A 26,612-nucleotide genomic window follows, 5' to 3' on the forward strand; every position below is an offset into this window, starting at 1 on the left:
GATTAACGATTGCGTGTCGGAATTAACGATTGCAAGTAAGAACGACGCGACGGCGGTCTAACTACCAAATATCTACTTTCACCGCTCGTTTTTTATCGTTGCCCCCTAATGCACGACGATTAGACCTGTCGGATTACGCGGTCAATAAGACATCCGTTCTCGATCGTTCCGCTTCGCAAGCTCGATAACAACCACTTTCTTATCCAAGCAATTCGCACGAGGATTCGCATTCTCAGACACATAAAATCCAGAATTTTTTTATTGCCTTCTCTTTTTTATAACATTAACGCATCTTGCGATCTTCGTAGAGCACATTTATTTTTTTTATCATATCGTATAATTATATGATCACATGCTATATTTATACCGTAATTACTTTTTTCATATCTTACATTTTGCGAACTTAACATAAACGCGCGTTAGCTGTTCAGTAATGAGAATTTCCTCTACCGTTTATAATGACTTTTCAAGATTTATTATTATTATACATCGTAATGGATTGTACAAAAATACTTTTCTCGCGGACGTGCGCGTGTACATTTTTCGTGTATACGACTGCGTCGAAAGATACCTGCATTATTGCACCACGCGCAGTCTCCCCGCATAATGCGCAGGGCCAAACGACAATTAGGCCTCACGTATTGTGCCTCACAACAATGGCTATTTTTCATTGCTTGTACCTAGTTGAGAGTTGAGTGCGTGCACCCTTTTTCCCCGCGACTGCGACGGCGCAGGAAGGCGGTGCTATGCGAGTATGTCGCTTGAAAATCGTCGTGCAGGAAATCTCTCGCAGCACGCGAGCCTGCTGCGCGGAATATTAAGATTAAAAAAAATTTCTTTTGTCTTTATCCTTGCGCAAATACTGCAATTTTATAATTTATAATTAAATACAACTTTAAAATCAGACGACAATGATATCATCCTTCAATACTAATAAATATTTTGATCAATTTTTTTATTCAATTTTTTATTTCCCACATAATTTTATGCAGGAATTTATGTTTTGCTGCGAAAATAAACAATTATGTTTTTTCTTATAATTGTTTGCTAGAATATTATTATTGAATTTTCGCGTGAATATTTTTGTATTATTTTCTTATTTATTCGTAACGATTTCTTGATTTTGACCTCTCACTTGTTTTTTTTAAGAAAAGAAGGATATATGTACTTGGTTACAAATAATGTCCTCTTTAAAAAAAAAGAAATTCACATGCGCCAACCATGCTTCTCTTCTTCTCTCTTTTTCACTACATCTACCTCTTCCCTGATCCTTTTTGCTCATGTGGCCGGAGAAGTCAATTCTCGGGAGGGAAGGTTTGCTTGCATTTTCATTGTTTCGTCTCTATAGTCGGGCTGTTCATCGTCGTCGTCATCATCACTCCGCACGCGGTTGCCGTTGACATTGACGTGTCCCGACGTACGTAGAGAGAGAGTAAAATGGAAGAGAGAAGAGAAGAAATGAGGAAGAAGGATGGTGAACTAATCGTTGTTCCTACGCGGAGAGATGTGTGTCTGCATTTTTAAAGACGCTACCATATGCATACCGTATATCACCAGCTTGGCCTTCCCAACCATTTTCATTGCTCCTTCTTCTCTTTCGTTCGTCCTATCTTTTTCACACTTTCTCTCTCTGTCTCCCCTGTTCCATTGTACAGACTGACAATGAATTGTACGTTCGCCGTTGAATCGCAGCGTATGCAACACTTGACGCCCGTATACGGTGCAGCTACCGCGCTGCATCGTGGCAACCTCAAAAAGAGGCACTAGAAAACGCGTTAACGCCGTAAATCATGCCTCCGTGATGTGTATTTTTTTTTCTTTCCCTTCTTCTTTCTCTCCCAACACGCGGTAACGAAAGGCGCAATGCAACGTAATCGCTAACAGGTGCGCCGGGTCTGATTAGTCGCAGCGTAAATGGAAGCGCGGCAATTGCGTCGGCAAAATGACGCGCCACATCGTTCTCCACCCGCGGCGCAACGTATATTTCATGTTCCTTCCTCTACAAGTCACGAGGAGAGCTCTAGGAGAAAATTATGGCGCGATACATAAATCAAAGCTGTTAATGGCTCGGCTTTCGCCGCGGCTATTTAAGCGTGATCTCGGATCTTTTTTTAATGTAATTTCCATTTTGTACTTTGGATTCACTTTGCGATTTCTCGATACGAAAAGAATAGAGCGCGACGGAAGTACGCGGATGGAGAGCGAGTGAGAAAAATTGCAAAACTTTTCTTGCGCCTGCGAGATGTTACCGACTGTTATCCGACGAGATCTGCGCTTCTCCACCGCGCATTTTTGTTCGCCGGGATTAGTTCCACCCAAGAAGCGATGAGGTTGCATGAATCCATCAGGAGAATTGCCGACGCGATGTGCACTTGAGCATCTTAACAACTTCAGTTGCGGTCCCCGTATATATAAAAAAAAAAAAAATATGATTCCACTTCATTATTGCAAATTGAGTTTGCGAGGCATTCTGGAGAAGACTCCTTTTAAGCTTCTTACCCTTCTCCGATGCAAGCAGTGTATTTGATGTGCATCGCCGAGTCGAGCGAAATCTGTCAGTATTATATTTTGCAAAATGAAGATGCACAGTTTGTTTCATCAAACAAGCTGGTTTGCCTACGGAGAGAGTCTCTTAGGAAATCTCGCCAACGATAATTGTTACTACTAATGATAAAATATTACTCAGCGATTATATCTTGATAAATGTATTAGAACTCGTACTGTAAAATCTTTAGCTTTGACCTCTTATCCGCATAATAAATGACTCGACGAAAATTATTTTATGTGTGTACAGCCAATGAGAAATCTGAACGAATTTTTGTTAAAAATTTCATTTATTTATTTAAATCGTTTTTCTTCATGGATGAACTATTGATTTTATACGTTATAACAAATAATATAATACTATTAAAATATTGCTAATATACAAAATATTGTCAATCACACATCTTTATTAGAAAAATTGCAATGTAAGAAATATGTTTTTACACCCGCCCTTACAATTTTTTCATAATAATAGTAAATTCTCCATTTGCCAATCGAATGAGAAATGGAATTATAAATTTTTTTTATAGTTTTATAAAAAAATTATAAAGGGCATAAGAAACATATAATAGCGATAACTAAAGTGAACATTTTCACGTCACCCGTTATGTTCTTTTAATCGGCAAATTACCGTCATCAAGACGAATAATCGGCTGCAAGTGCGTGGTGCATGGCTTATTAAGCGGCATATGAACACGACTAATAACAGGGTGAAAAGAGCGTGCGTTGCACATGAAAAAACGAAAGAGGCTAAAGAGAAAGTATGCGGAAGGAGGAGAAAAAAAGAAACAGAAAGATAGAGAGAGGCAAAGAAAAGAGAAAAAAAAAAAAAATTCCAGACGTGAAAATACGACCGTGTTTGTTGAAATGCAAAAAACTTGACTCGCCATTAATTTCGTTCTTCATTCGCTAATTAACCTTGCACACTTTTATCAATTAGTTACGCAGTCGCGCGAAAAAAAGTAAACTTGTATATACAAAGCGCATGAAAAATTGCACAACTAACAACAATTTTCTGCTTCATCCGCTGAGAGTTCGAGACGACCAATTTCTCCTGTGTACAATAACATGGACAACATTGACGATTGTCGACGATTTACCGGAGAATGTTTCGACGTGCATCGCATGTAGCGCGAGAGCAAATCGCGCCGCGCGATGTCCTCTCGGATAAAAAAAAAAAGGACGCTGCACGTTTTAAAATTGTCGAGTCTCTCGTATCTATTTTGCCGCCCGCGGCGGTGGTTTTCGATGTAAACGGTACGGAAAACGCGCGATTTCAGGCCACGCCAGGGCGAAATTTTCTCTCTTTTTCTTCTTCTTTTTTTTTTTGCATCGGCAAAACTGGAAAAGCTGCGATAAAAAATGCGACGAGAGGCAATGTCGAGCCGTGGAATTGGTTATTTCGCAGCAAGTCCGGAAATGTATTTTTCATATTACGGCGTGCTGCCAACGAGAATGTAACGAGTTGCTCTTCGGTGGATTCACGTGTCGTCGTGACGATGTTTTAATTTCCCCTCGCGGGAAATTGCAAGAAAAATGCAAACTTGTAATGGTATGAAAAATGTATGCTCTCCGAATTGTATTATGTTTCTGTTGCAACACTTTTGAAAACTTAATAATACGCCGTCTTGTATTATATTCACACATACACATTGAATAAGTAAAATAAGTAAAATAATTATTAAAAATTCTATTAAAACTCCAATGCTAAGGGATAAGGACTTAAATTGTGTAGTGAATCATAAGATCATTTCCTTGAGGCAAAAGCAAGAAAAATATTGTCAAGCCCATTAATTTCTTCTACGTTTGTCGATTAACATTGATGTCGAACATCAATGGATGTTCAGCAGTCGACGATCGTAGATCATTGCATATGCTCAATGATCTGTCGCGCGTCGACTGGTATTTATTATATAGAAATACTATATGCAGTTTTACCTACTTTTTTGCTCATTCTCACCGATGGATCTTCGTCGGCTTCTCATAAACGAGAACGGCTTATTTACGAGTTAGTCGTTTGGCGGTGCCGACATTTCTTATACTTTGCATCTGCGGGGCATTTAATGCGCGGCTGACAGGGAATAAAACGATCGTGTGGAAATTATTGAAGAAGAAATCGTCTATTTGCCTGTCGACTCGTCTATCTCGTCCATCCTATACTTATATAAAATAACGATGCTTCACCGCAATATAAAGTTTACAGCACATTTATATTATCGTTAAATGTAATATATTTGCTCACTCATATTTTATTCTTTTGTTCTTCATAAAGATGTTTTTTTCCACATCACCATGCTTTAGTATACTTTTTCTTTCTTCTATTTTTCATAAATTTTCTTCTACTAAAAGAACATTAAAAAATATAAATGGTAAATTAAATAACATAATTGATAAAGTATAAGTGATAGATAAATTAAGTAATGAAAAAGAGAGAATTTATAATTTCAAAGAACATTTATCTGTTTAATTATTCGTTTTATAGAGGCGTGAATAAACATCAATGTGCATCGATAACGACGATGAAGGACTGGAAATAGTCGACGCGTCGGCGTCGATCTGCGTTTGATGATCAGACGTGTGTCAATTATCTCGGATTCATTCCGTGCACGAAGAAAATCGATTCGATAAGTTCAATAAAATCCGTACCGGTGATGCGAACGTAACCGATTGACGCGAAATCACCGTTATTATCGAGACCGCAGGTGGCTATCCTTTCTTCCTTCGGTATCCTTGTTTCTGTTTCTCACTTTGCGCCACCGCTGGCGTATGTAAGCCGGTACCAGTCGCAGCAAGAGAAGCTGCACAGAGGGCAAACCATCATCTTTCATCTCTGAAATTGCGCAAAGAGCGCAGCGGTAGACCGCGAGAAATGCAGACGGGTTTTTCTTATCTTTTTTTTTTTTCGGCGCTAATAGCGGACACCATCGGAAAGAACTAAATTGCGGTTTGACCAAGCGAAAGTATGAATGAATCAACACGCTCTGACGATTCATGAAATAATGTAACGGTGAAATATTTCGATAACATAATTCAATTCGTATATTTTTTAATTTTAAAGAAAATAGAATATTTCTTTTTTTAACGGCAATACTGTATATATATATATAAGAAATAGAATTTTCTTAGTGTGGGATAACGGAGATCTATGAATGATTATATAATAATAGAATAGCTAGAATATCGAACATAGCTAGAATCTCTCTCTCTCTCTCTCTCTCTCTCTTTCTCTCTCTCTTTCTCTCTCATACTTTATATAGCCCTTTGACGATACAAATGATAAGAAAATGTAATCGAATAGAGAAATATCGTGTCCATCAATATAAATTATCTATCGAAAGATAACTTATAGATATTCTATACGGAGATTGTGCACATATAGCATTGTTCTGTACACGAAGCCTTCACGCTTTTATCTCTCGCTTATACAGGCCGCAGCAAGTCGACATGTCAAAGGGAACAATGATTTATCTTCCGAGTCCCGCTGTCTCCGTACATCCGTGGGTGCAGGCTGAGTATATCTGCTGCGTTCGCAGATAGGCGACACTATTTTCAGCAATTTTATCTGCTCCCCGGACAGCCTTTCGGAGAGCGAGAGAGCGAACGAGACGATACTCGGCGCGAGCCGTGCAGCCAGCGCCTTTTCCGGCTTTATTCTTTTGTCCCGTTTTTTCTCCGTTTTTCACTCGAATATCCCGCGAGAGTTCCTCTACGTAATTGCAATACAGTTCTGTGTGTCGGGATATTTCGTTTAACGATTGCAAGTAACTATATACTTCCAGATTCTGCGTCGCGCACGGGCGATCGTATCGAAAAGATACAGATGGTTTCAAGAATTATTCTCGAGTGTAAATGAAAAGAGTATCCGCAGATAAATTAAAATACTAAACTAACTGTTGCGCAATTAATTAATTGATTGAAAAAAAAAACATTTAAAAATGCATACTTTTTGCTTATTTTTATACAAGCGTGTTTATACCCTCTCGTTTTCACATGCCTTTTTCTCATGACAATTTCATCGATTGCTTCAACGATCTTTTTATCTGACATTCGTTCTTTTAGTCTTTTGTAAATTGCCCGTTTCTGAGATACAATGACTTTCGTATATTCACTCTTTTTCTCTTGTTCTCTCTCTTTAAGCTTTAAATCTTTTTTGCAGATTTCAAAGGATGTTAAACGCTCGTCTTTATCTGCTTTCTTGTTAAAAGCGTTGAGGTTGTCTTTGCAAATATGTCTTTTTTTTTTGCGTCCTGATTCGGGCGAATAAAAATTTTACAAGATTCTTATATTAATGAATTCATGAAAATATTCTGTGCATGTATGTTAATTTTCAAGCTATTTAATTAGTAAATGAAAATGCAAGTTATAATTTTCTAGAATAATGCGTAATACGTTTAGAAATGTTTTTAATAACATCACCGAGAAGAGAAACATTCAGAAATGAAATTCCTGTTCTTGTCAGACAAGGATTTTCTTTGTTCTCTTTATTGTCTCTACTCTCTTATTCGTGCACTACAAAATTATATATTTGGCGAAACTTTATTACCGTTGCAGTCTCGTTGTTTGCCGTATCCTCGTCTACCGCACTTTATTCTAATTAATTAGAAATGAGTATTGGGGGCTGGTATTCAAGGACGTAGGAAAAGGGCAACGAGAGTACTCGGAACCTACGCGACGCGTCCGAATGTGTCTCGCGCGCGCGCGCGCGCGTACATTCTCCCTAATAAAGTTGGAGTATTATCCGCATAGAGATAACCCTTGACTTTCGAATACGACCCGATTTGCCCTACACGTCATATGTATAGGGGTAGATTTGACAGTTCGAAAATAATTAGCATGCTCTGCCGTTCGCGCCGAGTTTGCTTCCGCCTTGGTTTTTGTATTCCGTGCCGGTGGTGTGTCAGGGTGGTTTTAAGGATTGGCACTCGAGACACGTTCGCAATACACTCGGATCCCTCCTCCGACGGTTGTCACGTCGTCTCTCCATCCACCTAACGATGAATTAGATAATTCGAAGGCGGATCCCTCTTGCCCTTGTGTATCGCGAATCAGAAGTTAGATCCTCCTAAAGGAATATCGCGTGTCGCCGGTAGTTATTTCTCTTGCAATCTCTTTATACCGCCGCCATGCGAGCGATACTTTATCGCGCCGATACTCAAAATGCTATACGCGAACGTGTGTACGGACATTCTCTCGGTCAATTTATTCAGTCGACGCGCGATGTCAATGATAGATATTTTCGTAGAACGTTGTAAGCATTTGCAAACGTACAATCTTACTCTGTGTTTGTAAAAGAGCAAAGAACCTAATAGCAAGACGATTTCATGTTGAAACGCGATATACGGAGCTGATAACGCATATGTTCGATCGTATTCTCTCTCTCTCTCTCTCTCTCTCTTTTCCTTTCGTCTCTCGCACTACATATATCTATATCTGAAATCCGAGATGTGGTAATTATTATACGTGAAGTAAAGGAAAAAATAAATAAATTCTCTTCCTAGAATTACTCCATAAGGAACGGCGCTACAGTAATCTCTTTCTTCATTAGCGAGATTAATACCGCACTTCGTTCCTTCGCCGTAGCCACACGAAAACTGGATTTCTTCAGTTAACGAGATTATTCAGACGTTCGTGTATTTTTCGCGTGAGAAAATCGCCTCGCGCGAGTAATTGCCGACGACTATCTAACAGTGATTCCCTCTTCCCTAATTGTTATTCTGTCCTCCTATAATTCTCCCGCAGACGGGAGATCAGAAATCTTTTTCGCAATTACTCCGTGCGCTTGCACTCTCTTCGATGTTCATTAATTATTATTATATCTCTATTTTGTAAGCGTATGAAGAGAAAGATTGAGAGCGAACCGTATGAATAAGCGATCTCATTAATTTCTATTTCTGTCTGGAATGATTCTGAAATTTTTTTTTTACTAACTATTTTTTAATTAATTTCGAGTAAAAATGATCAATCCTATTTACTGCAACGTATCACTCGACATCTTTTTTATGCTTACTTAAAAAAGCGCGAAACGTAAATATCTTAATTATTTTTCATATTTGCGTTTTAATATCATCTCACTGAAGTATCAGTAATAATTATTTGATGATCCTTTTATTATACTATTATATTAATACAAAATGTAAAGAACAGGATATTAAATATTTTTAAATAACAATATTGGAGAATTGTTAACGTCTTTCTCGTTTCTGTGTACAATTAAAAATTTATCTCAAAATTCATTTGATTCAATTAATTTTTCACGCTAGGCATAATAACTTTCTGTATTCAATTATCAATTATAATTTTGCCGTTTGTCGATATTTTTCGCATACATTACAATTACAAAAATCAAGCTAATTCACTCGCCTCTTAGCAAATGAAAAAATATTTTCAGGGTTTGTGTAGTTTTCTATGGTGAGAGAGAGGCCCCACAGAGCCGACAGACGAGGGCGCGCGCCGAATAGGTACAGTTCTGGAGAGCCATAAAACTTTATGGTGCGTTTGCATCGACCGACCCTTTCCTGTCCCACCGTACCCCTCGCCGCCTATTCCCATGGCAACGACCGACCCCCGAACGGAGCTGCATCCCTCTCGTTCTCTCAACCCTCTGGCCGCGTCTCCTTCTGCCACATATATACGTACACACCCTACCTTTCCTTCTCTTTCTCTCTCTCTCTCTCTCTCTCTCTCTCTCTCTCTTCAACGCGTAGATCTCCCCATCTTCTTCCTCTCGCACGATGCTTCTGTCTTTCACTGCCGCAACGCGCAAATATTCTGTCTATCACAGGAATTTTCTCCTTATCTTCTTGCTCTCGCACTTTTTCCTCCTAGTCTGCATCGCGCACTTGAATTTTTATTCAGAGGGTACAATTTTTAGAAATGAATCCCGCTATGCAATCAGCCGCACTACCGATTCGTTTGCCTCCCCTCGGGATCAGTAATAGCTAAAACAATTGAACCCTTTTACATCTAGCATTCTCACATTTTCGTGTTGCCTCATTATATCCCACTTATCTTACCCGCCGTATCGTGTTACGTTCGCAGTCTGCCAACGAGAAAAGCGACCGTGTTTCTTAGCAAGGAATTAGCTTGTCACGCTTTTCATCCCCTTTTCCCGCCTCGGCTTCATTCTTCTTCCCCTCCCTCTCCCCCCCTCTCCTCCTCCTATCCCTCCCTTTCGTTTGTGGACCCTTTCCTTCTTTTCGCCGCAAGCGGGGCGAGGTTAACGTCTCTGCCGTTCGAGAAAAAAAAGGAACAAAGAGGCATTCTCGACACGACATAATCCACTAATAATTCAACGTGGCTAGACGAGCCTCAGGCGTGCTCGCGCCTTCCTCTCGTTGCTTTTCGTCTCCTTCGATGAGAGAGACTGTCGAGAGAAAACCGCGGCTTGTTTGTTCGTCCAGAATAAATAGCCCGCTCGTGGAAACGCGCGCGCGTCTCTCCCCGTTCGCACCCGCTCTTACTACGAGAGAGGTAAAGCCTAAATCATACACAAGAATATTTCTAGCTTATGTTTTCCGACGGGGATTAGTGTACCGATTGAAATGAATTACTCAATCGTACTATCAAGAAAAAAAAATTTTTCTTTCTAAAAATAGATTGTTTCGCGATATTTATTTGCTTCGATATGATATATTTGCTGTGTTTATACGATATTTGATTCTAAATTTGGCCTATTATGTTATACTTATATATATATATATATATCTGTATATATATATATATATATATATATATATATATATATATATATATACACACTCATATGTTTGAAAATCTGACAACTATGTTTCATGCTAAATATGGAATATGAATTATGCATTAAACATGACAGCAAAAAATTGATATATCTTTTAAATAAAAATATTAATTGGAAATATCTTGAGGCTTCAAAACAGCCAGTATTAAGTAACCACGTTCTGTTTAATTTCGTGAAGGCTCTCGTCTCTGACAATTCCGTTTACAATGTAATTGGGTAGTTTACGACTCATGTGAAAAGGAAAAATGATCCGTCGGGCTTCCACAGCTTTTTGAAGTCGCCGGGGCTTCAGAAGAAGATGGGAAGTGAAAGGGAAAAAGGGAAGAGACATTGGTATTACGATAGCGTACCCATTAGAGGTGCGAATAACACGCGTATCTCGTACCTTTGACAGGGGAACATCACGCTTTGATACTTTTGGACGGTGAATGCCGATGTATGTAATTAAAGAACGATTTGTTCGGTAATTAAATGTGCGCGAAGAAGATGCAAAATTAAATGACGCTTTTGTGCACAAAACGCATACATTTGCGAGTAAAATAATACTTGAATAGTATATATTCACAAACAGTGCACATACATATATAGAGGATTGATGAATTGAATTTTCTTTTCTTTTTCTTTAAAGAAATTGATTATTAGAAAATACCTTGAAATCCAATACAAACAATATATAATGCTTTCAGGATTTTTAAGTAACATTTTAATTATTTTGAGTTCATTAAAATATTTTAGCATTCTATTTCGATTCTGTGAATTTGGCAAGATAAATGAAGGGAACATGTGATAGATTTAGTGTGCCGAGTTCAATAGTTCATTCAATTTTAGACCTGAAATAAACTTAATGTTTTCTTTGAAAGAAATATTTTCTTGAAATACACTGCACTGATCTTGACATGTTTTTTGTCTAACATCAGTCACATTTCTCCTGTCATAGTTTTCTTTCATGAAGATTTTCTATAGCTGTCATTTAGAAAGGGTTGAAAAATTCGTCTTTAACAAGCGACGCATTTACGATGTGGAAAATCGGTGTAGACGGTTGTAGGAAGCTATTTCCTTTCTCGCCATGTCAGATCGTTAAGAGGCATTCGCTCGTTTAAGGAACTATCCCAGAAGAAGGTACAGTATCCGTTGCATCTTCAATGAAGGCGAAATGATCGCCATTAAATATTCATCATATTTTCTTGCGCTCATTATATCTTAATCTGTTATCATAAGAACACTGTGTGTGCGCACACAAGAGTTGTTTGTGACAGTAACTTGTCAAATTTTAGTAACTTTTAGAATCTTAAATCCATTAATAATATGAAATGTTAAAAATTTATTTTTCCGATAATTCTTATTTCAAACATTTGAAGATATAAATTTTTGATAAAAAAGTTCGTAATCTGTTGATATTGATCGATGATATACTTTAATTATGAAAATAAGATGATATGTCTCGCGATATCTTAATATTAAAAATCTAAAATATTTTTAAATATTTTTATAAGATGTGTTAAAATATGAAAGTAGCCACGCATTACTTCATATTTCCCTTTATGTTCTCGAACTTGGTTTTTCATTTACCGTCCGCAGTTTTCTAATTAATTCCACTGCGAAAAATGGATAATCGGTCATAAATAGATGATATTATGTGGGAATGATATGGGTTACGGATAAGTTTCAGGAAACTCGAGGAGAGAATGAAAGCAGCTTACCATTTTTCCTACCACCCGTTGCGCGTCCCGTTCTTTCGGGCGGCCCTCTTTCAAGTCCCGTTCTGTTTGGAAGACCCGTTTCTCCCGAGCGTTGCGTTTACAAGGTAAACGCCTTTGAGAGAGAAATGACAGAATGAAGAAAACAGACTGGGGTATAAATTGCTTTGAATACATCTTTCACCGGGCTACTATCTCGACATTCTACTTGAAGATCCGTCTTTTGTTTCAACCTTCTTCCTTGAAACGAAGACATCAAGTATATCTGTGAAACTCGTAATATTCATTAAATTAACCATAAATGTCGAGATAAAAGGAACCTACCAATGTTGTCATGGAACAATAGTACGACCACTCGAGACTCGCAATTTTAAGATATCGATAATGAATATAACACGGAAATGATAAAATATATGCGGAAAACTATGCTAAAAAAATATTATAAAATAAAAAATTTTGATTGTTGCATATAAAATGTTGGACTTCACAATATTAACATAAAATAAATATCTTTTCAATAATCGAGCATTACATAATTCTCGTGTGTCCTTATCTTTTAACAACAGTATGTCTCAGTTTTTGCGATATATTTGTGATTTCTTAAATTTGAAAACATAAAAATTAGGAAAACTTGTGTGAGAGATATTCATAGAAAAATTTGAAAATGTGTATTTTTGAATATTTATATTATTTGTTAGAAAAAGAGAGAGAAATCAGTTATTTATAAGAAACATTTTAAAAGAAAATTATATTGAATGCAGCATCGGTCAATCCTTCTATTTGCAATTTATTTAACAAAATATCTATTTCTATTTCCTATTTTTTTGACAAAAATTTTTAAGGGAAAAAGATGCAATGATTCAAACGCTATTTCCGCTATTGTGGCAAAATGAGCACTTCAATATCATTTCATTTCAATTCCATCCTAAATAAAAAGTTCTTTGGAACTGCCCTTTTTAGTGTTTATCGATAATATCGAGAAAAAAGACGGCTTCCATCCGTTCTTGCCGGCCATCTACGAAGTTCTTACATCTTCAACGTCGCTTTTACGCCGATATTAAAACTTTAATAACGAGACGCGCTCTTACTCGTTCAGACTCGCTTTCTAGAATGCTTTCGCGAAAGGAGCTAGACTACTTCAATGATTCTGAAGGATTTACGCTTAAGTTATATCGATTTCGTGAATCATATCAACAAGTTCTTTCGTCAAGCACATTTTGTGTCCATTATTCCTTTTTTCCCGTGTCACTCGCGCAGAACTCGATATTCGATACTTTCGAACTTTTGAATGATATTTTCTCACCCGACTAGCTCCGAACAACTTGGCTCTTCATTAATTCATTAGATGATAAACTGCAATTCTATGGCAATTCATCAAAGAATAAGTACACGACCAATTTATCATCTTTCTTTAAATAAAGCGAGAATACTGTGCTTATTCACAGACTTATTCGCGAGAGTGATAAAGGATTCAAATCTATCCAATATTATTTATATGTGATATAGTTATTTATCTGCATCCGTATATGCGTTAACGAATCATAGAAGATTTATCGCGAACGCATCTTACTCGACGTTGTCACGTCTGACGATAGATCGAGCTGAACTACTGGCATCTGGGTGGTCCGCGTTACCACGCGACTTTCTCGCAGGATGACACACATCTGTCGGCGCCGTTCTTGTTTCGTCGATGATCGTCTTTTGGAAGAAGAAGAGTTACATCCCTTGCCGCGCGTCGTGAGTTATTAGACGTCTATATATCCGTAGTGCGTGTGTTTAACGATCGTTTTCGTTTACGGCATCTATGCTACGCTGTATGTTTGTGCATCTTCAAGAAGACCAAGATATGATCTTGATGCGATGTACCAATTGCAAGAGAAGCGTCTTATCTTTGTTCTATTAAATATTCGTAAGGAATCTGTATTATAAAATGTATATTTCGCGATTGCAATCCATTTTCAAGTGCTGCTTCAAATGTCGCTCAAAATTCTTGTCGATAGAAGGCAATTAAACTCCCAACCTTGCGAAGTTGACAAGCAGGAAGGTCGTTATCAAAGATATCAGGGTCGGTCTCTTCAATCCAAGGTTATCAACAAACAGCGATAATAAAGGCTCTTTATTCACATGAAAAGGACAAAAAAAATTATTCCTCTTATATAGAAAGTGCCCTAAAAAAAAAACAATTTTTAAAAAGCATATAAATTTTTATAACCGAAAATATTATATATTATTATTATTTTTTATCTCATATATTATTTTTTTATCATCTAATATTTTCGATACGAGGCGAATTTATTCACATATGCTCCACGATCGCTTAGAACTTTAAATTTATGAGATTAACCTGACATCACGCGGGTTACATAAACAGCTGGAATTTCGATTAAATCCGTAAAAGAAAAAACACTGCGTATACCTGTGTATGTCATACCTGTGTGTAAACATATGTCACGCGCAGGTGCTTGCGAAGTATTGTATTCCGGCAAAGATATCACGGCCGACCTTCGATCCAAGGTTGCCGATCGGGGAGTCACGGGTCTGGCACATGCGGGCGTGCGCGGCGCAGCACGCGTCGTAGCGTGTGCGTGCACCCGGTGGTGGCGACGGCCTGTTTACACGAAAGTTAATCTCGACTACGCGAGGTTATACTGGATGCTGAGGAGGAACAGCGGTGACGACGACGAGGGGGATCACGATGATAATAATAAACGTTGCCTATCCTCCGCTTTGCCTCGTCTCTCTCTCTCTCTCTCTCTCTCTCTCTCTCTCTCTCTCTCTCTCTCTCTCTCTCATTCTACCTTTACTCTCGCGGCTGTGCACGCACTGCCAGCGGTTCCTTTGATCTGTCGCTTCGTTTGTGCATTTAAACACGACTCGCCGAGATGCGGAGCGGTAGAGTAACGAGAGATGACGAAAAGAGACGGAACGAAAAAGGAATGCTGGCAGGGGGAAAACGGAGCCAGAAAGAAACAGAGAGGGAGAAAGGATATGGAGGAGTAGAGGGGAAGGGATGATTCTACAATGTAAGAGAAATGGCTCGAGTGGGCCGGCGAAATCTCGTTTAGATCTTCGAGAGGTAAAGTGAGACTTTCGTCATTGCAAACGAGCCCTTCTCCTCGTGACTTCAACTTTCCTCCATATCTAGGGAGAGTCTCTTTGCCTCTCTTTTTCCTTCTCTCTCGTTTTCACGACTAGTCTGGCCGTCTTCTCTCGCGACTCTTTATCGTAGCTTTGTACCGACGACTGTCGGCACCCTTAAATCCGCTTCCTCGATAATAACTCCTTGAGATTAATGCTCTTTAATGGACTCGATGCTGGAAGAGCGCGTTTCCGAGCGCGAGTCCTCTTTAAACTGCTCGCCTGTTTACCGACGAGCACGCGCCGCCGAGAAAAAGGGAGAAAAGGAAAATAACAATCAAACGATTCTACCTTTCTTCCCAGATTCATGTGTCGCTCGTGCCGACTGTGAATCACTCGTAGAAATTTTTATCACTAATTTCGCGCGACGATTTCGAGCCAGACGGTCCACGATCAATGATCAGCCCATGAGAGCTGGGGAGGGAGACTGTCACGTGGACACGTGACAACTTCAAAGTTCATTCCCATGAACTGGCGACATTGAAAACGCATCTCGTGGGAATGACGTTCGTTGGTCACACCGTGAAACGCGCGGCGACGAATTGAATTGATTTCGCCAGTCCGCGTTTTAAATGAGCTTTCCGTTAACATTTACATTTGACAGCTCAATCAATTTACATAGAATATTATCGCGTCTTGCACGTTAGATTTATGAGTCTACAAAAGAGCATATGTTGGCTATAACGGCAAAAAGAATTGTTTACAGCACATACAACTGATTAACGCAGCACTAACGTGGTGTAAATTATCACACGATATTTTTCCTCGAGAAACTCATTTCAATCGCGATCGCGCGTACCGCTCATTGTTGAAGCGTCTCTCTCTCGAGAGAGAGTGCGTTGCCGAGTCTGCAGTTTGCAATACTTTGCGTCGACGATTATCGGGAACGAAAGGGATAGAGCACGAGAGAAAAAAAAAAGTGCCGACGACAGGAAATCGCCGCGCAGATAAAGATAAAAAGATCGAATCAGGCTGAGAGCGCCGAAGTATTAATAATGTCATCTCGGAAAACTCCAGAGTCGTTTCCGTCTCATGAATGACAGGACATATCTATGCTTAATGCATAATGATAAGATACGCAGATTGTGTGAACCTGTTTTTTCATATTAATTAAAATTATTTAATTTTAACAAAATAGTTTAAGATTTTGATGTGGCGTTATCTAGGCGTTATCTGAGATAGAGATAAATGGAAAATATTATAAAAATGTTAATTAAACTTGCTCTTTTTTTCTCTTTTTTAATTTAAAGATAATCGATCGTAAGATACAGAAAAGAATTATACAGATATAATCATACAATTATATATTATACAATCAATTTTGAAGAACTCGGTATAATATTTTGCATTTTTCGATAAACGCAGGAGATCAGAGACACTCACGATGTGTGTGATTAGGATTTTACTTTATAAAACGAAGCCCGTTAATTGTGAGACTTAAATCAAAAGCTGCCGTTAGGTCGTGTCGTGCAGTAATAAATTGCTCGCGCACTTTATATAAGTGCGAATCGTTACGTCCGCGGTAACGACTCTATCCGAGTAAATTATCGCGCGCTTACAAGCTTCAGAGCCGATCCGGTTATGTGTGATGCGCGTTTTTCTTTCAACTATTCGCATATTTTTTTAACGGGGCCCCAGACGCGCGTAATTACATTTCATTTTATCCGTCGAGGGTGCCGGCGCGACCGATCAATTTCACGCCGTGGACTAATGAATCAAATTAATGAACGAAGCCTTATCGTCCACACGGTCTTCGGCAACTGTTGCCCTGTGAATTACGGTGTGCCCTTCGTCCCTAACTGACGTTACTTCCCCGACGCAAAATTGAACGAATTCAGAAGAGGGTTTGACTTTAGCTTCTCCTCCATTAAGAAGGATTCTTGAATGTAGATTTACCACAATTCTTTCTCTATTCATTTACCTGTAATCAAAATAAGTTACCATAATTTATTGTCTTGCTAATATCATTGTTATTCTCTTCGTTAATTTCTGCAGTTTTTAATTATTACGTTTATTTATAGATATTACGAGACATATATAAAAAATTAAGAACATTAATTTTTAACTAAAATAGATAAATAGAGCGACACGGATAATATGATTAAATGTCCTTTTCGAATCGATACAGATTCGTCGTATTTTCGAACATTGAAACCTCAGACAACTCCTACCGCAAAATCTCGATGAGAAAAAAAAACGACAGAAACCCGAAGGGCAGCCAGCCAAAACTCTTCGGTTCTTCCTTCGAGAGTTCTTTCTGTCCTTCACAAATAATATATAGGGACGGCTTTGACGAGCTCGCTCGCGACATATTCGTCGCGGCAAACAGCCACGGAAGGACAATGGAGAATGGGAACACATTCTCTCTCTCTCTCTCTCTCTCTCTCTCTCTCTCTCTCTCTCTCTCTCTCTTAACCGGTATTTTATTTGGCTCGATTAAATTCGTCGAGAGAAACGGAGAGCCGTGAATGTTTTCAGACCAACAGTGAGTTTGGTCCGGGTACAAAAACGAGAGAGCGACAGGAGGAGGAATCAACCTGACATTCTCAGGAATCGAGTATCCTCTCCCCTTTACCTCCCCGTCTTTTTCTCCCTATTTGTATCTCCCAACCTCTATCTCTAGAGGAATTGCTTTTCCTTTCTATTGTCCTGCGCTTCTTTTCCATGCTAGAATTCCGGCGGACTCTGGCGATATCCGCGCGGGTTATTCGTCGAAGCGTCCTTTCTCCGGGTAGTCTCGACGACGGCATCGAACACCGTAAAGAAATTGGAGCTCGTTTATTTCGTACGCCTCTCTTCTTCTCTAACTGTCTTCCCGTTCTAATTCAATTTTCTTTGCTGATCTTTGTTCAGTACAAAGAAGAATGCCAGCGGAAATTGTACGGTGCGCAATTACGCGCGCAATTGCTTCGCCATTCGCGATATATCGCGAATAATCTCCAAGTTATTAGCCTTATAGATATGCCGTATCTAATATCTGCGATTTTAATAGCAGATTTACAATCTTTAATAACATATTACAATTTTCTTCTATATCGCACACATGTGAACGTTATGTATCGTGTATATGCCAGCATAAAATTTACACGAAACGCGCATTTTCGTAGCATATTATGCGAATAGTAAGTTGTATTAATCGTAAATAATAATTGGCAATTATTAGATGAAGGAAATGAACATATTTTATATTGCATGTGATATCATTAATTTTTACCGATTTCTAATAATAATTTTTTATTCAATAAGATATTAAGCACATAGGAAGATAGGAGCATAATTGCTTCTAACTCAAGTCGAAATTTTATTTTCTATTTTTCTTTAATCTTAATTTTTAATTTAATATCTACATATTTTGATACTTTAACCAATTGGAGATCGCTTTTGAAACCATTTAATCTATATAATTTGCTAAAATCTCTTCTTTTAAATCTCTAACAAGAAGTAGAATATTCGTTCATTTACTGTCTATTTGAGATATAAAAATTCAATTTCTATATAAATTTAATCTCGAAATCCTCTCGAATTTATAAGCGTGAAAAAATTGAGATTGAAAATAGTAGCAAAATTTTGACTCGAGGGAACATTTAATTAAAGATTATTTCTAAAAAAATTTCCATCTATTTCTCTAGTGTAACAATGCAATAAATACACACAATACATGTTTGCTTTATTAATTGGTAATTATCGAGACATTATCGATTTATGTTCCAGGGATCAGCGAAGCCAGCGTGCAGCTGCAACAGCCGAAATTGCCGTCCGCGATCCGCGTGGGTAGCGAGATCGAGCTTCGATGTCACGTCGACGGCTCCGGCGACATGACATACGAGTGGTTCAAGTTAGTTGATCTTTGTCTACTCTAACTTTGTCTATTTACCCGCGTATCTCACGCGATAATGAGGACGAGGAGAATGAAAAGGGGCAATAATGTCGAAAAAGCCACCGGGATGAGAAGGACGAAAATCCTAGCGTTAGCTGACACCGACGTTTACAGAACCGGACCGATAAATTATGAAGTGTCACTCCCGCTTTTGAGATTTTCCCCCTTCGGTGTTTAATTGAGTTCGGGTGCACCATGCGTGGAAAATAAAGAACTCTTGTCTTTTCGATATTTTCGAAAGCGATATCTATCGCTTTCTTTAATTTGAAGATATAGTAGCAAAGTAAAGAGAATCAGTTATCGCACGAGATCATATATGCTAATCGTAGGAATTTTTTTGAAGGAAAATTAGTATTAAAATGTGTATGCATTATATGTAAAATTATGAATTGAACAAAATCATGCAATGAGAGAATATAGTCCATCAGACGCGTAACCGTACGAAATAAATTAACAGCGTCTCTATCAGAATATTGATATGTTAGGTATAATTAAGTGGCGAAATTTAATCCGATTTTAGTGAGATAATCTGCATATATCTATATCGCGGAGATGATCACAGCGAGAATTGTTTATTTATTTGTTTCAAAGAAATACGATGAGCGTGACGCGAAGCGACCGTATCGAGATCAAGAAGAAGAAGCTGCATATACATAGAGCGATCGCCGAGGACAGCGGTATGTACACTTGTCTGGCGAAGAACGAGGCGGGATCCTCGCCGATGACCGAGAGTTACCCGTTAATCGTTTCCGGAAATGAAACTGCGACGATTAAGGTCGTTCCAAGAAATCTGATCGCTAAGCGCGGCGAACCGGCTGTGTTACACTGCGTCTTCGAGGACGCTGACGAGGTACAGTGGTTCTTCAAGGAAATTGGTCCGCTGGAATCCGACGAGGAACGAACGATTCTCGAGAACGGAACTCTCGTGATACACGCCGCCGAGCAAAGGGACCAGGGATTTTACTCCTGCCACGGAATAAGGGACGAGTCTACAATCAGTTATACGATCGAATTACAAATTGCCTGTACGTGTCGAAAATTTTCTAAACTTTCTAAATTGCTTTCTAAAAATTCAAAAAGCGCTCGATAACATAAATATTAAATAATATATATTGTACATATAAAGTTTTAAATATTATAATATTAATCGAATTCGAGTTGTCTTTTAAATGGCAAATTGCAATAGAGCAAAAAAAATTATTATTACATTAGATTATACAATTAACTTTCTCTATTTTTGAAAATATAAGCAGAATTTCCAGACACACATAAATCAAATTTTTAGATTTACTAAACTTTTCGATGGCCGCTTTCGAGCCGAAACTTCCAACTCAGTTGGCGATTGTTGGCGAGGATCAAGAATTCCAAATAAGCTGTCTGGAGCCATTAGGGGTTCCGCCGCCTAAAGTTTATTGGAGGGATCCCACGGGACATATAATAAGCGATACCGGCCTCGTACGAGTACAAGACAATACGCTCATCATCGCAAAAGCAGAAATGGGCAAGGACGATGGCAATTATACCTGTACGGCCGAGAATCTAGCCGGCGAAACGGATATATCCGTCCAAATAGTGATATCCAGTAAGCTTATATGATTCTATGAACAAATATAAAAAATTCAGTATGATTGAAAACAATAATAATTTTTCTTTTAAGATACAATCAATTAAAATTATCATATAATGATTCAAAAGAATTATACATATTTCTTTTCATTAATTTTTAGCCCCGCCGAGTATCATAAGCTCTCCAGAATCGCTCAGCGTGATGGAAGGTGATTCTGTGACATTAACCTGTTCTTATTTCGGCATGGAACCGCCCGTAACGCAGGTGCACTGGTTGAAAGATGGGACGCAGCTAAGGGAATCGGGCGGACCGACGAGATACCGCGTGACCGATAATCATGGCAATGTTACTTTGCACTTCAAGAGCGTTGATTTGTCCGATCAAGGACACTATATGTGCCAAGTATTTACTATGGGATTCCCGTCCCTATTTTCGGATCCGGCCATCCTCACAGTCGAGGAGAAGCTCAAATTCTCGCCTCAACCTGTCAATAAACGTCTAGAGCTCGGTTCTACGGTAAAGGTATCGTGTAAGGCCCAGGGTGCCACGAATCCCACGGTGAAGTGGGTCAATGAGAACGAGGACGACGAATTCCCCAAGCATGTGCAGGATATCAATGGCACTTTGCAGTTCAACGGCGTTCTAATGGAGGACAAGGGTCGATACACTTGCATCGCGAGCAACGCTCAGGGAACCATCAATCACACGATTACCATCGATGTAGTTAGTAAGTAGTAAAGTACTTATGTTGCAGGTACAGAGTGAACAATAAATTAACATTATCGACATATATATTTCCATAGTTGCACCGAAGTTCACGATACAGCCGCAAAATCCAACGGAGGCAATCGAGGGATATCCATTGATGTTACATTGTGCCGCCGATGGTGATCCAAAGCCGACTATTCATTGGGATAGGGATTCCCGTATGAATAATTTAGAGGATCCTCGTTTCGAAGTATTAAAGAACGGAAGTTTGTACATTAAAGAAGTATATCTTAATGATGAAGGAAAATACGGATGTACTGCCGGTAATAGCGGTGGTCTGAAGCGAGAGGAATTTCAATTAAATGTGAAAGGTATTTTTTCTATTCACGCTGTTACATTATGTGCGCGAGAAAAGAAACATGCGGTTGCCATCGCGATGAGATAAAGTTCTTGAATACGAGGTTTTTCCAATAATTAACTTGAAAATAATAAAGGGTACATGTATTTATCAAACAATCTCATATAATTGCTCTTTTAGATATCGAAATAGTCGAAAAGCCGAATAAATAGATTACCGATAGATTACCGTGTCATATAACCGATTTACTAACTAATTTGCGAAGTGCGAGCGGGTTGCTTTAATTGCTATCGAGCGACTGCCGTTTCTCGCAACGCGATAATTATAATTTCAACTTGTGAGATATTATTGAGCTATTTAAAATTAATTGGAAGCTGTTTTATAACGATAAAATAATTATGATTTAAGTTGGAGATAATTATAGAGCCGATATGGATTTGGAAGCTAGCGATGATGGTTCAATGATGACTAAAACGGTAACGATCACTCTTAGCGCAGCCGCAGCATACATGGTGCTCGTTATTGGTCTTATGTTATATTGTCGTTATCGGCGTCGTCGCAGGAAGCAACAATACTTACAAGAACAAACAGAAGGTATGATTGGTTGATATTCTCATAACGGTAATAATTTAATATAATATATTTAAGTCAATATACCTATCTATGAATTCCAGAAAAAATGGAAAATGGCGATATACCCGAAGAACAAACAGAGTTGAAAGAAACCGGTAATAAAGCGAATTCGACAAGCAAGAAGAAGGAAAACCGCGATTCTCACAAAAGTGACGGCGCGGATACAGCTCAGAGCCAAAGTAGTAATCAATCTAAGAAATCCAAGTCGAATTATGACAAGATTGCCGCTTCGCGAAGCAATTTGAAGGAATTGAAACCTCTCGGGCGAGGTGAATTTGGCGAGATTTATGCTACGAAGTATCAGATCGATGGCGACAAGGAATCCTTGGTTATGGTCAAGAGTCTTACGAATACGAAAGACGAGACTGCTCTTCACGAATTTAAGCGGCATCTGGATCTTCTCCATAAGCTTAACCATGAGAACGTTGTCAAGTTGATCGGTCTGTGTCGAGAAGAGGAGCCCGATTACATGATTCTTGAGTACACTGACTGGGGTGACTTGAAGCAGTTCTTAATCGCCTCACGAAAAGACAACAATCCAAGTCCAACGCATGAATCGAAACCGGCGCGTGCGCCTCAGCTGTCGGTGGCACAGATACTGTCGCTATCGAATCAGGCTGCAAAGGGCCTAAAACACTTGGCTGATAACCGACTGGTTCACAAAGACATAGCCGCGCGCAATTGCTTGATCGCCAGCAACCTGACGATTAAAATTTCATTACCATGTATGACCAAAGAGCCGTATCAGCAGGAGTACACGAAGCATCGAAACCAAGTGATTCCGCTGAGATGGTTACCTTACGAGGCCGTGTATGAGGACGAATACTCCACCAAGAGTGACGTGTATTCATTCTCCTGCCTGGTTTGGGAGATGTTCCATCAGGGCGAACTGCCGTTCAACAAGATGAACGACGAATCCGTACTAGCGCAAATTAAGACACAGTCGCTCATATGGAAGCCGCACAAGGCAGCGCCGCCGGCTCTTCAGGAGTTACAAGCGCAGTGTTGGGCGAACGATCCGCGCGAGAGACCAACCTTCGACGAGGTAGTCTCGAAAATAGGTGAAATTGTGGTCGACAGTTGCCTGTAATTTGGGCGGCTAAATTATGCGAGGCTCTAAATATCGGAAATACTGCAATAAGGGTAATGATTGTGCGGAGCTGTACGTCGAGAGGTAAGGCTGACGAGCGCCGATGATTAACGCGGTGATGACCCATCCCGAGATAGGTGAGGGGAACTTGAAAACGCCGCGGCTTCGCGCGCACGCGAGAATAATTAACCGGCTTTTTCATATTAAACGCTTCGTATCAATTATATACACGTATAATGGATCGTAGGGGGAATCCATCCTTCTTTTGTAAATGAAAAATGCTTGCTCATTAATCATTCAACGCGCGAGAATTATGTATTTCACTGACGCCGATACGTCCGCGCGAACCGTGATGTATAGACTATATGCGAAATTCAAATCGCACATCTCGTACCATTTTGATACACTTCGTTACATGTGATCGAATGAGTAACATCTCTCTATTGTACGAGAAGTTTTGATATATTTTATATATATATATATATATGGAGCTCTTGCAGGAAGGGCTTTACGCAGAGATTCATTTATTATCATTGTATTTTGAGCACTTTTAGATTTTGCTATCTTGTTACACAAACGTTTTTCGAAATCGCACGATCGAACAATTTTCGTCTTATATCGCGATTTTTGAATGTTATCTCAATCTCCTCTCTCTATCGTTTCCATATTACATATTATGTATCAAATAGGTAGGTAGATATTATAGTAAACCATTGGTTCCACAATAATTATTCATATTACAGTATTTTATCGTGTCCACACATTAGCTCGATAAGGAAATAATATTTATTTCGAATAACGTCTCTCTCCGCTCCATTGACTGTTCTATGTCGGACTAAGTAACGAATCTGTATGGGCCCATTACAAGTTATTACGCAATTAATGCAATACTTATAGTATACAATATCGATATAATAATAAGTATGATCACCATACATCGAATACTTGTAAGGTATGTTAATCGTTACGACGAGCCATAGAGTCGCGGAAACTGATAACGAGAATGTTTCAATCGCTCGAAATTACGTGGATGTTCTCGATGAAACGTCAGTGATCGGACTCGGCGCTACAACGACACGCATATTAAGAAAGTATCATGACCATATCAAACGAAGGAAATCTTGTCTCTGCCTACAATACTTTTACACGCGCTCCGTTAAGACACATACATATAAAAAAACTTAAGAATTTATAATATATATATATATATATATATATATATATATATATATATATAAATTTATGTGTGATAAAGACGTAATCGACCACTCGTATTTGACGAACAAGACTTTGTACATACCGATGGTAAATGCGTAAGTTCTCTTTAAGCGCGAAAAACTAGTATGAATCATCGTGTTAATTTTCATTAATAATGTGATCATTCGAATACCCGGATGATTTTTTATTGCTGGAAGGAATTTCGTCGTGTTGATATATCAGAGATGAAAAAATTATGGCCTCATGCTGGTGCGCGAAAAAAATCGTAATGCTACAGCATACGCAGAATGATATTCGAAAATTTATTTTTACATATGAAAATTAAAAACGATTATACACACAAACCAGGCGAAGTATCGCTCGCGATATTTTTATGTATCCAAGAGATTTACGGTTTGATAAATGGCGCGAACAATCTATATGTAACGGTCCAATAAGAGAAATGTACTAAGTATATACTCGACTCTCCATATTATCCGATTTGTACAACGAAAATCAACGTTCGTATATTTTAACGGTAAGTTGTAACATTGTTCTCTATTTCTGCATTCAATTCTACTGTAAGTTAATAATACTTACGCGAGACAATTACAAGATACGCCTGTTGCTTCTTCCACTTTATACAAGACTTGGGTCGATAGTTCGAAAACGAGATTCGAAGGGTATCTAAAAAAAATAACATCTTTTAATCGTGCAGTGACGGCGACAGAAATGCTCGTAGAGAGAAAGAATTGTGTAACTCGTTCGTATTACGATCTTAATAGTTTGTCGAAAAATTAAAGTGTGGCATAGAATCATGTGAAAAAATGTAGCGTATGTCCGCATTAGTTCGGCTTCGTCAGTTGGAAATGTGCGATCCAATGGTTTCACATACGGATGAAATATATAAAATAATTTATGACCCTTGACACACAAAAAAAGATGATTGCGGCAATTGTAAGATTTACTCAATTCACTTTTCTGATCCCAATCTCTAACGGCATGTTTTTGAACAAATGCGCAGTCATCAAAAAGGAACTATTATTAGATCGTGAAAGGAATATTAAGAAACAGAAGCACAAATTGACGCAACAAAACTGCTTTTAAATATCTATTTGGCAAGCCATTTAAAAAGAATTCTTTTGAAAAAAAGATCTTTTCAGAGAAATTAAAAATTTCTGTCAAAGAAGCAACTATAAGCGAATCGCTTTGTGCATGCTGATAAATATATGATGTACTTTATATGCATATAGATATATGAAATATTACGGTAACATTGCCAATGAGAAATATGCGACTGTTCTCTAAATTTAAAGCACCATCGTTGTACCGAACATAGTAAATCACGAAAACACTTTGTCTGCATGGAAGCATCTTCGTGGATACTCTAATTAAGAATATAAAAGCACGAATAATCCTTCAAGTATCAACGGATCATCAGTACTCGTAGCGTCTCTACGAGCGAATTTTATAATGCTTCCTAAATGTTCGCTATATTCATCAAGAAATATTCTTGTGATCAGTGATGGTGAGCGTACTTAAAGTAATATAAAATTAATTACGTGCTCTTTTCAGATTTGATTTCAACGAAATTCGCGATAGACGCACACAGATAGGATTAAAAAAAATATTCGGAGATATAGAAGATGAACAGAAATATTAATCAAAGATACGTATCTCTCAAGAGTTTTTCTGCAATGAAAATAATTCGGCATTTTTATATCAAATAATTTTTATCACAAGTTGGATATATCTGAATGAAAAAGAATTAAGTTGCATGTGTGGTCATTGCAATGTAAGATAAGCCACAATCATTTAAGCATAAAGATTCCGAGACATACTCATATTTAAGTACGACTCCCTCTCACTGCTTGTAACATATAAACTACGCTAGGAATATACCTTGCAGCGATCTAGCTCGTACTACGAGTACGTAAAGTTAAGGCCAATTATTCAAGTCCTATGTGCTCATATCATTCGCTCAGATATTCTCTCATCGTGAACGACCATCACTGCCATAAAAAAAAAAACAACAACAAGGCACAAT

General features: G+C 38.5%; 1 protein-coding gene across 3 annotated transcripts in view; it reads left to right on the forward strand.

Moving 5' to 3' along the window:
* The window catches only part of LOC126849953 (inactive tyrosine-protein kinase 7-like), a 41,716-nt gene extending 15,112 nt beyond the window's left edge, over window positions 1-26,604 (forward strand). For all 3 annotated transcript variants that reach the window (XM_050592425.1, XM_050592426.1, XM_050592427.1), the window contains exons 3-9: window positions 18,847-18,970; window positions 19,604-20,037; window positions 20,298-20,594; window positions 20,740-21,306; window positions 21,383-21,658; window positions 22,054-22,239; window positions 22,320-26,604. In XM_050592425.1, the coding sequence (XP_050448382.1) occupies window positions 18,847-18,970; window positions 19,604-20,037; window positions 20,298-20,594; window positions 20,740-21,306; window positions 21,383-21,658; window positions 22,054-22,239; window positions 22,320-23,368 (2,933 nt within the window). In that variant the 3' untranslated portion in view covers window positions 23,369-26,604. The remainder of the gene's footprint in view (window positions 1-18,846; window positions 18,971-19,603; window positions 20,038-20,297; window positions 20,595-20,739; window positions 21,307-21,382; window positions 21,659-22,053; window positions 22,240-22,319) is intronic.
* The last annotated feature ends 8 nt before the right edge of the window (window positions 26,605-26,612 follow it).

The sequence above is a fragment of the Cataglyphis hispanica genome, chromosome 5 (genome assembly GCF_021464435.1).
Source record: "Cataglyphis hispanica isolate Lineage 1 chromosome 5, ULB_Chis1_1.0, whole genome shotgun sequence".
Classification (NCBI taxonomy): domain Eukaryota; kingdom Metazoa; phylum Arthropoda; class Insecta; order Hymenoptera; family Formicidae; genus Cataglyphis; species Cataglyphis hispanica.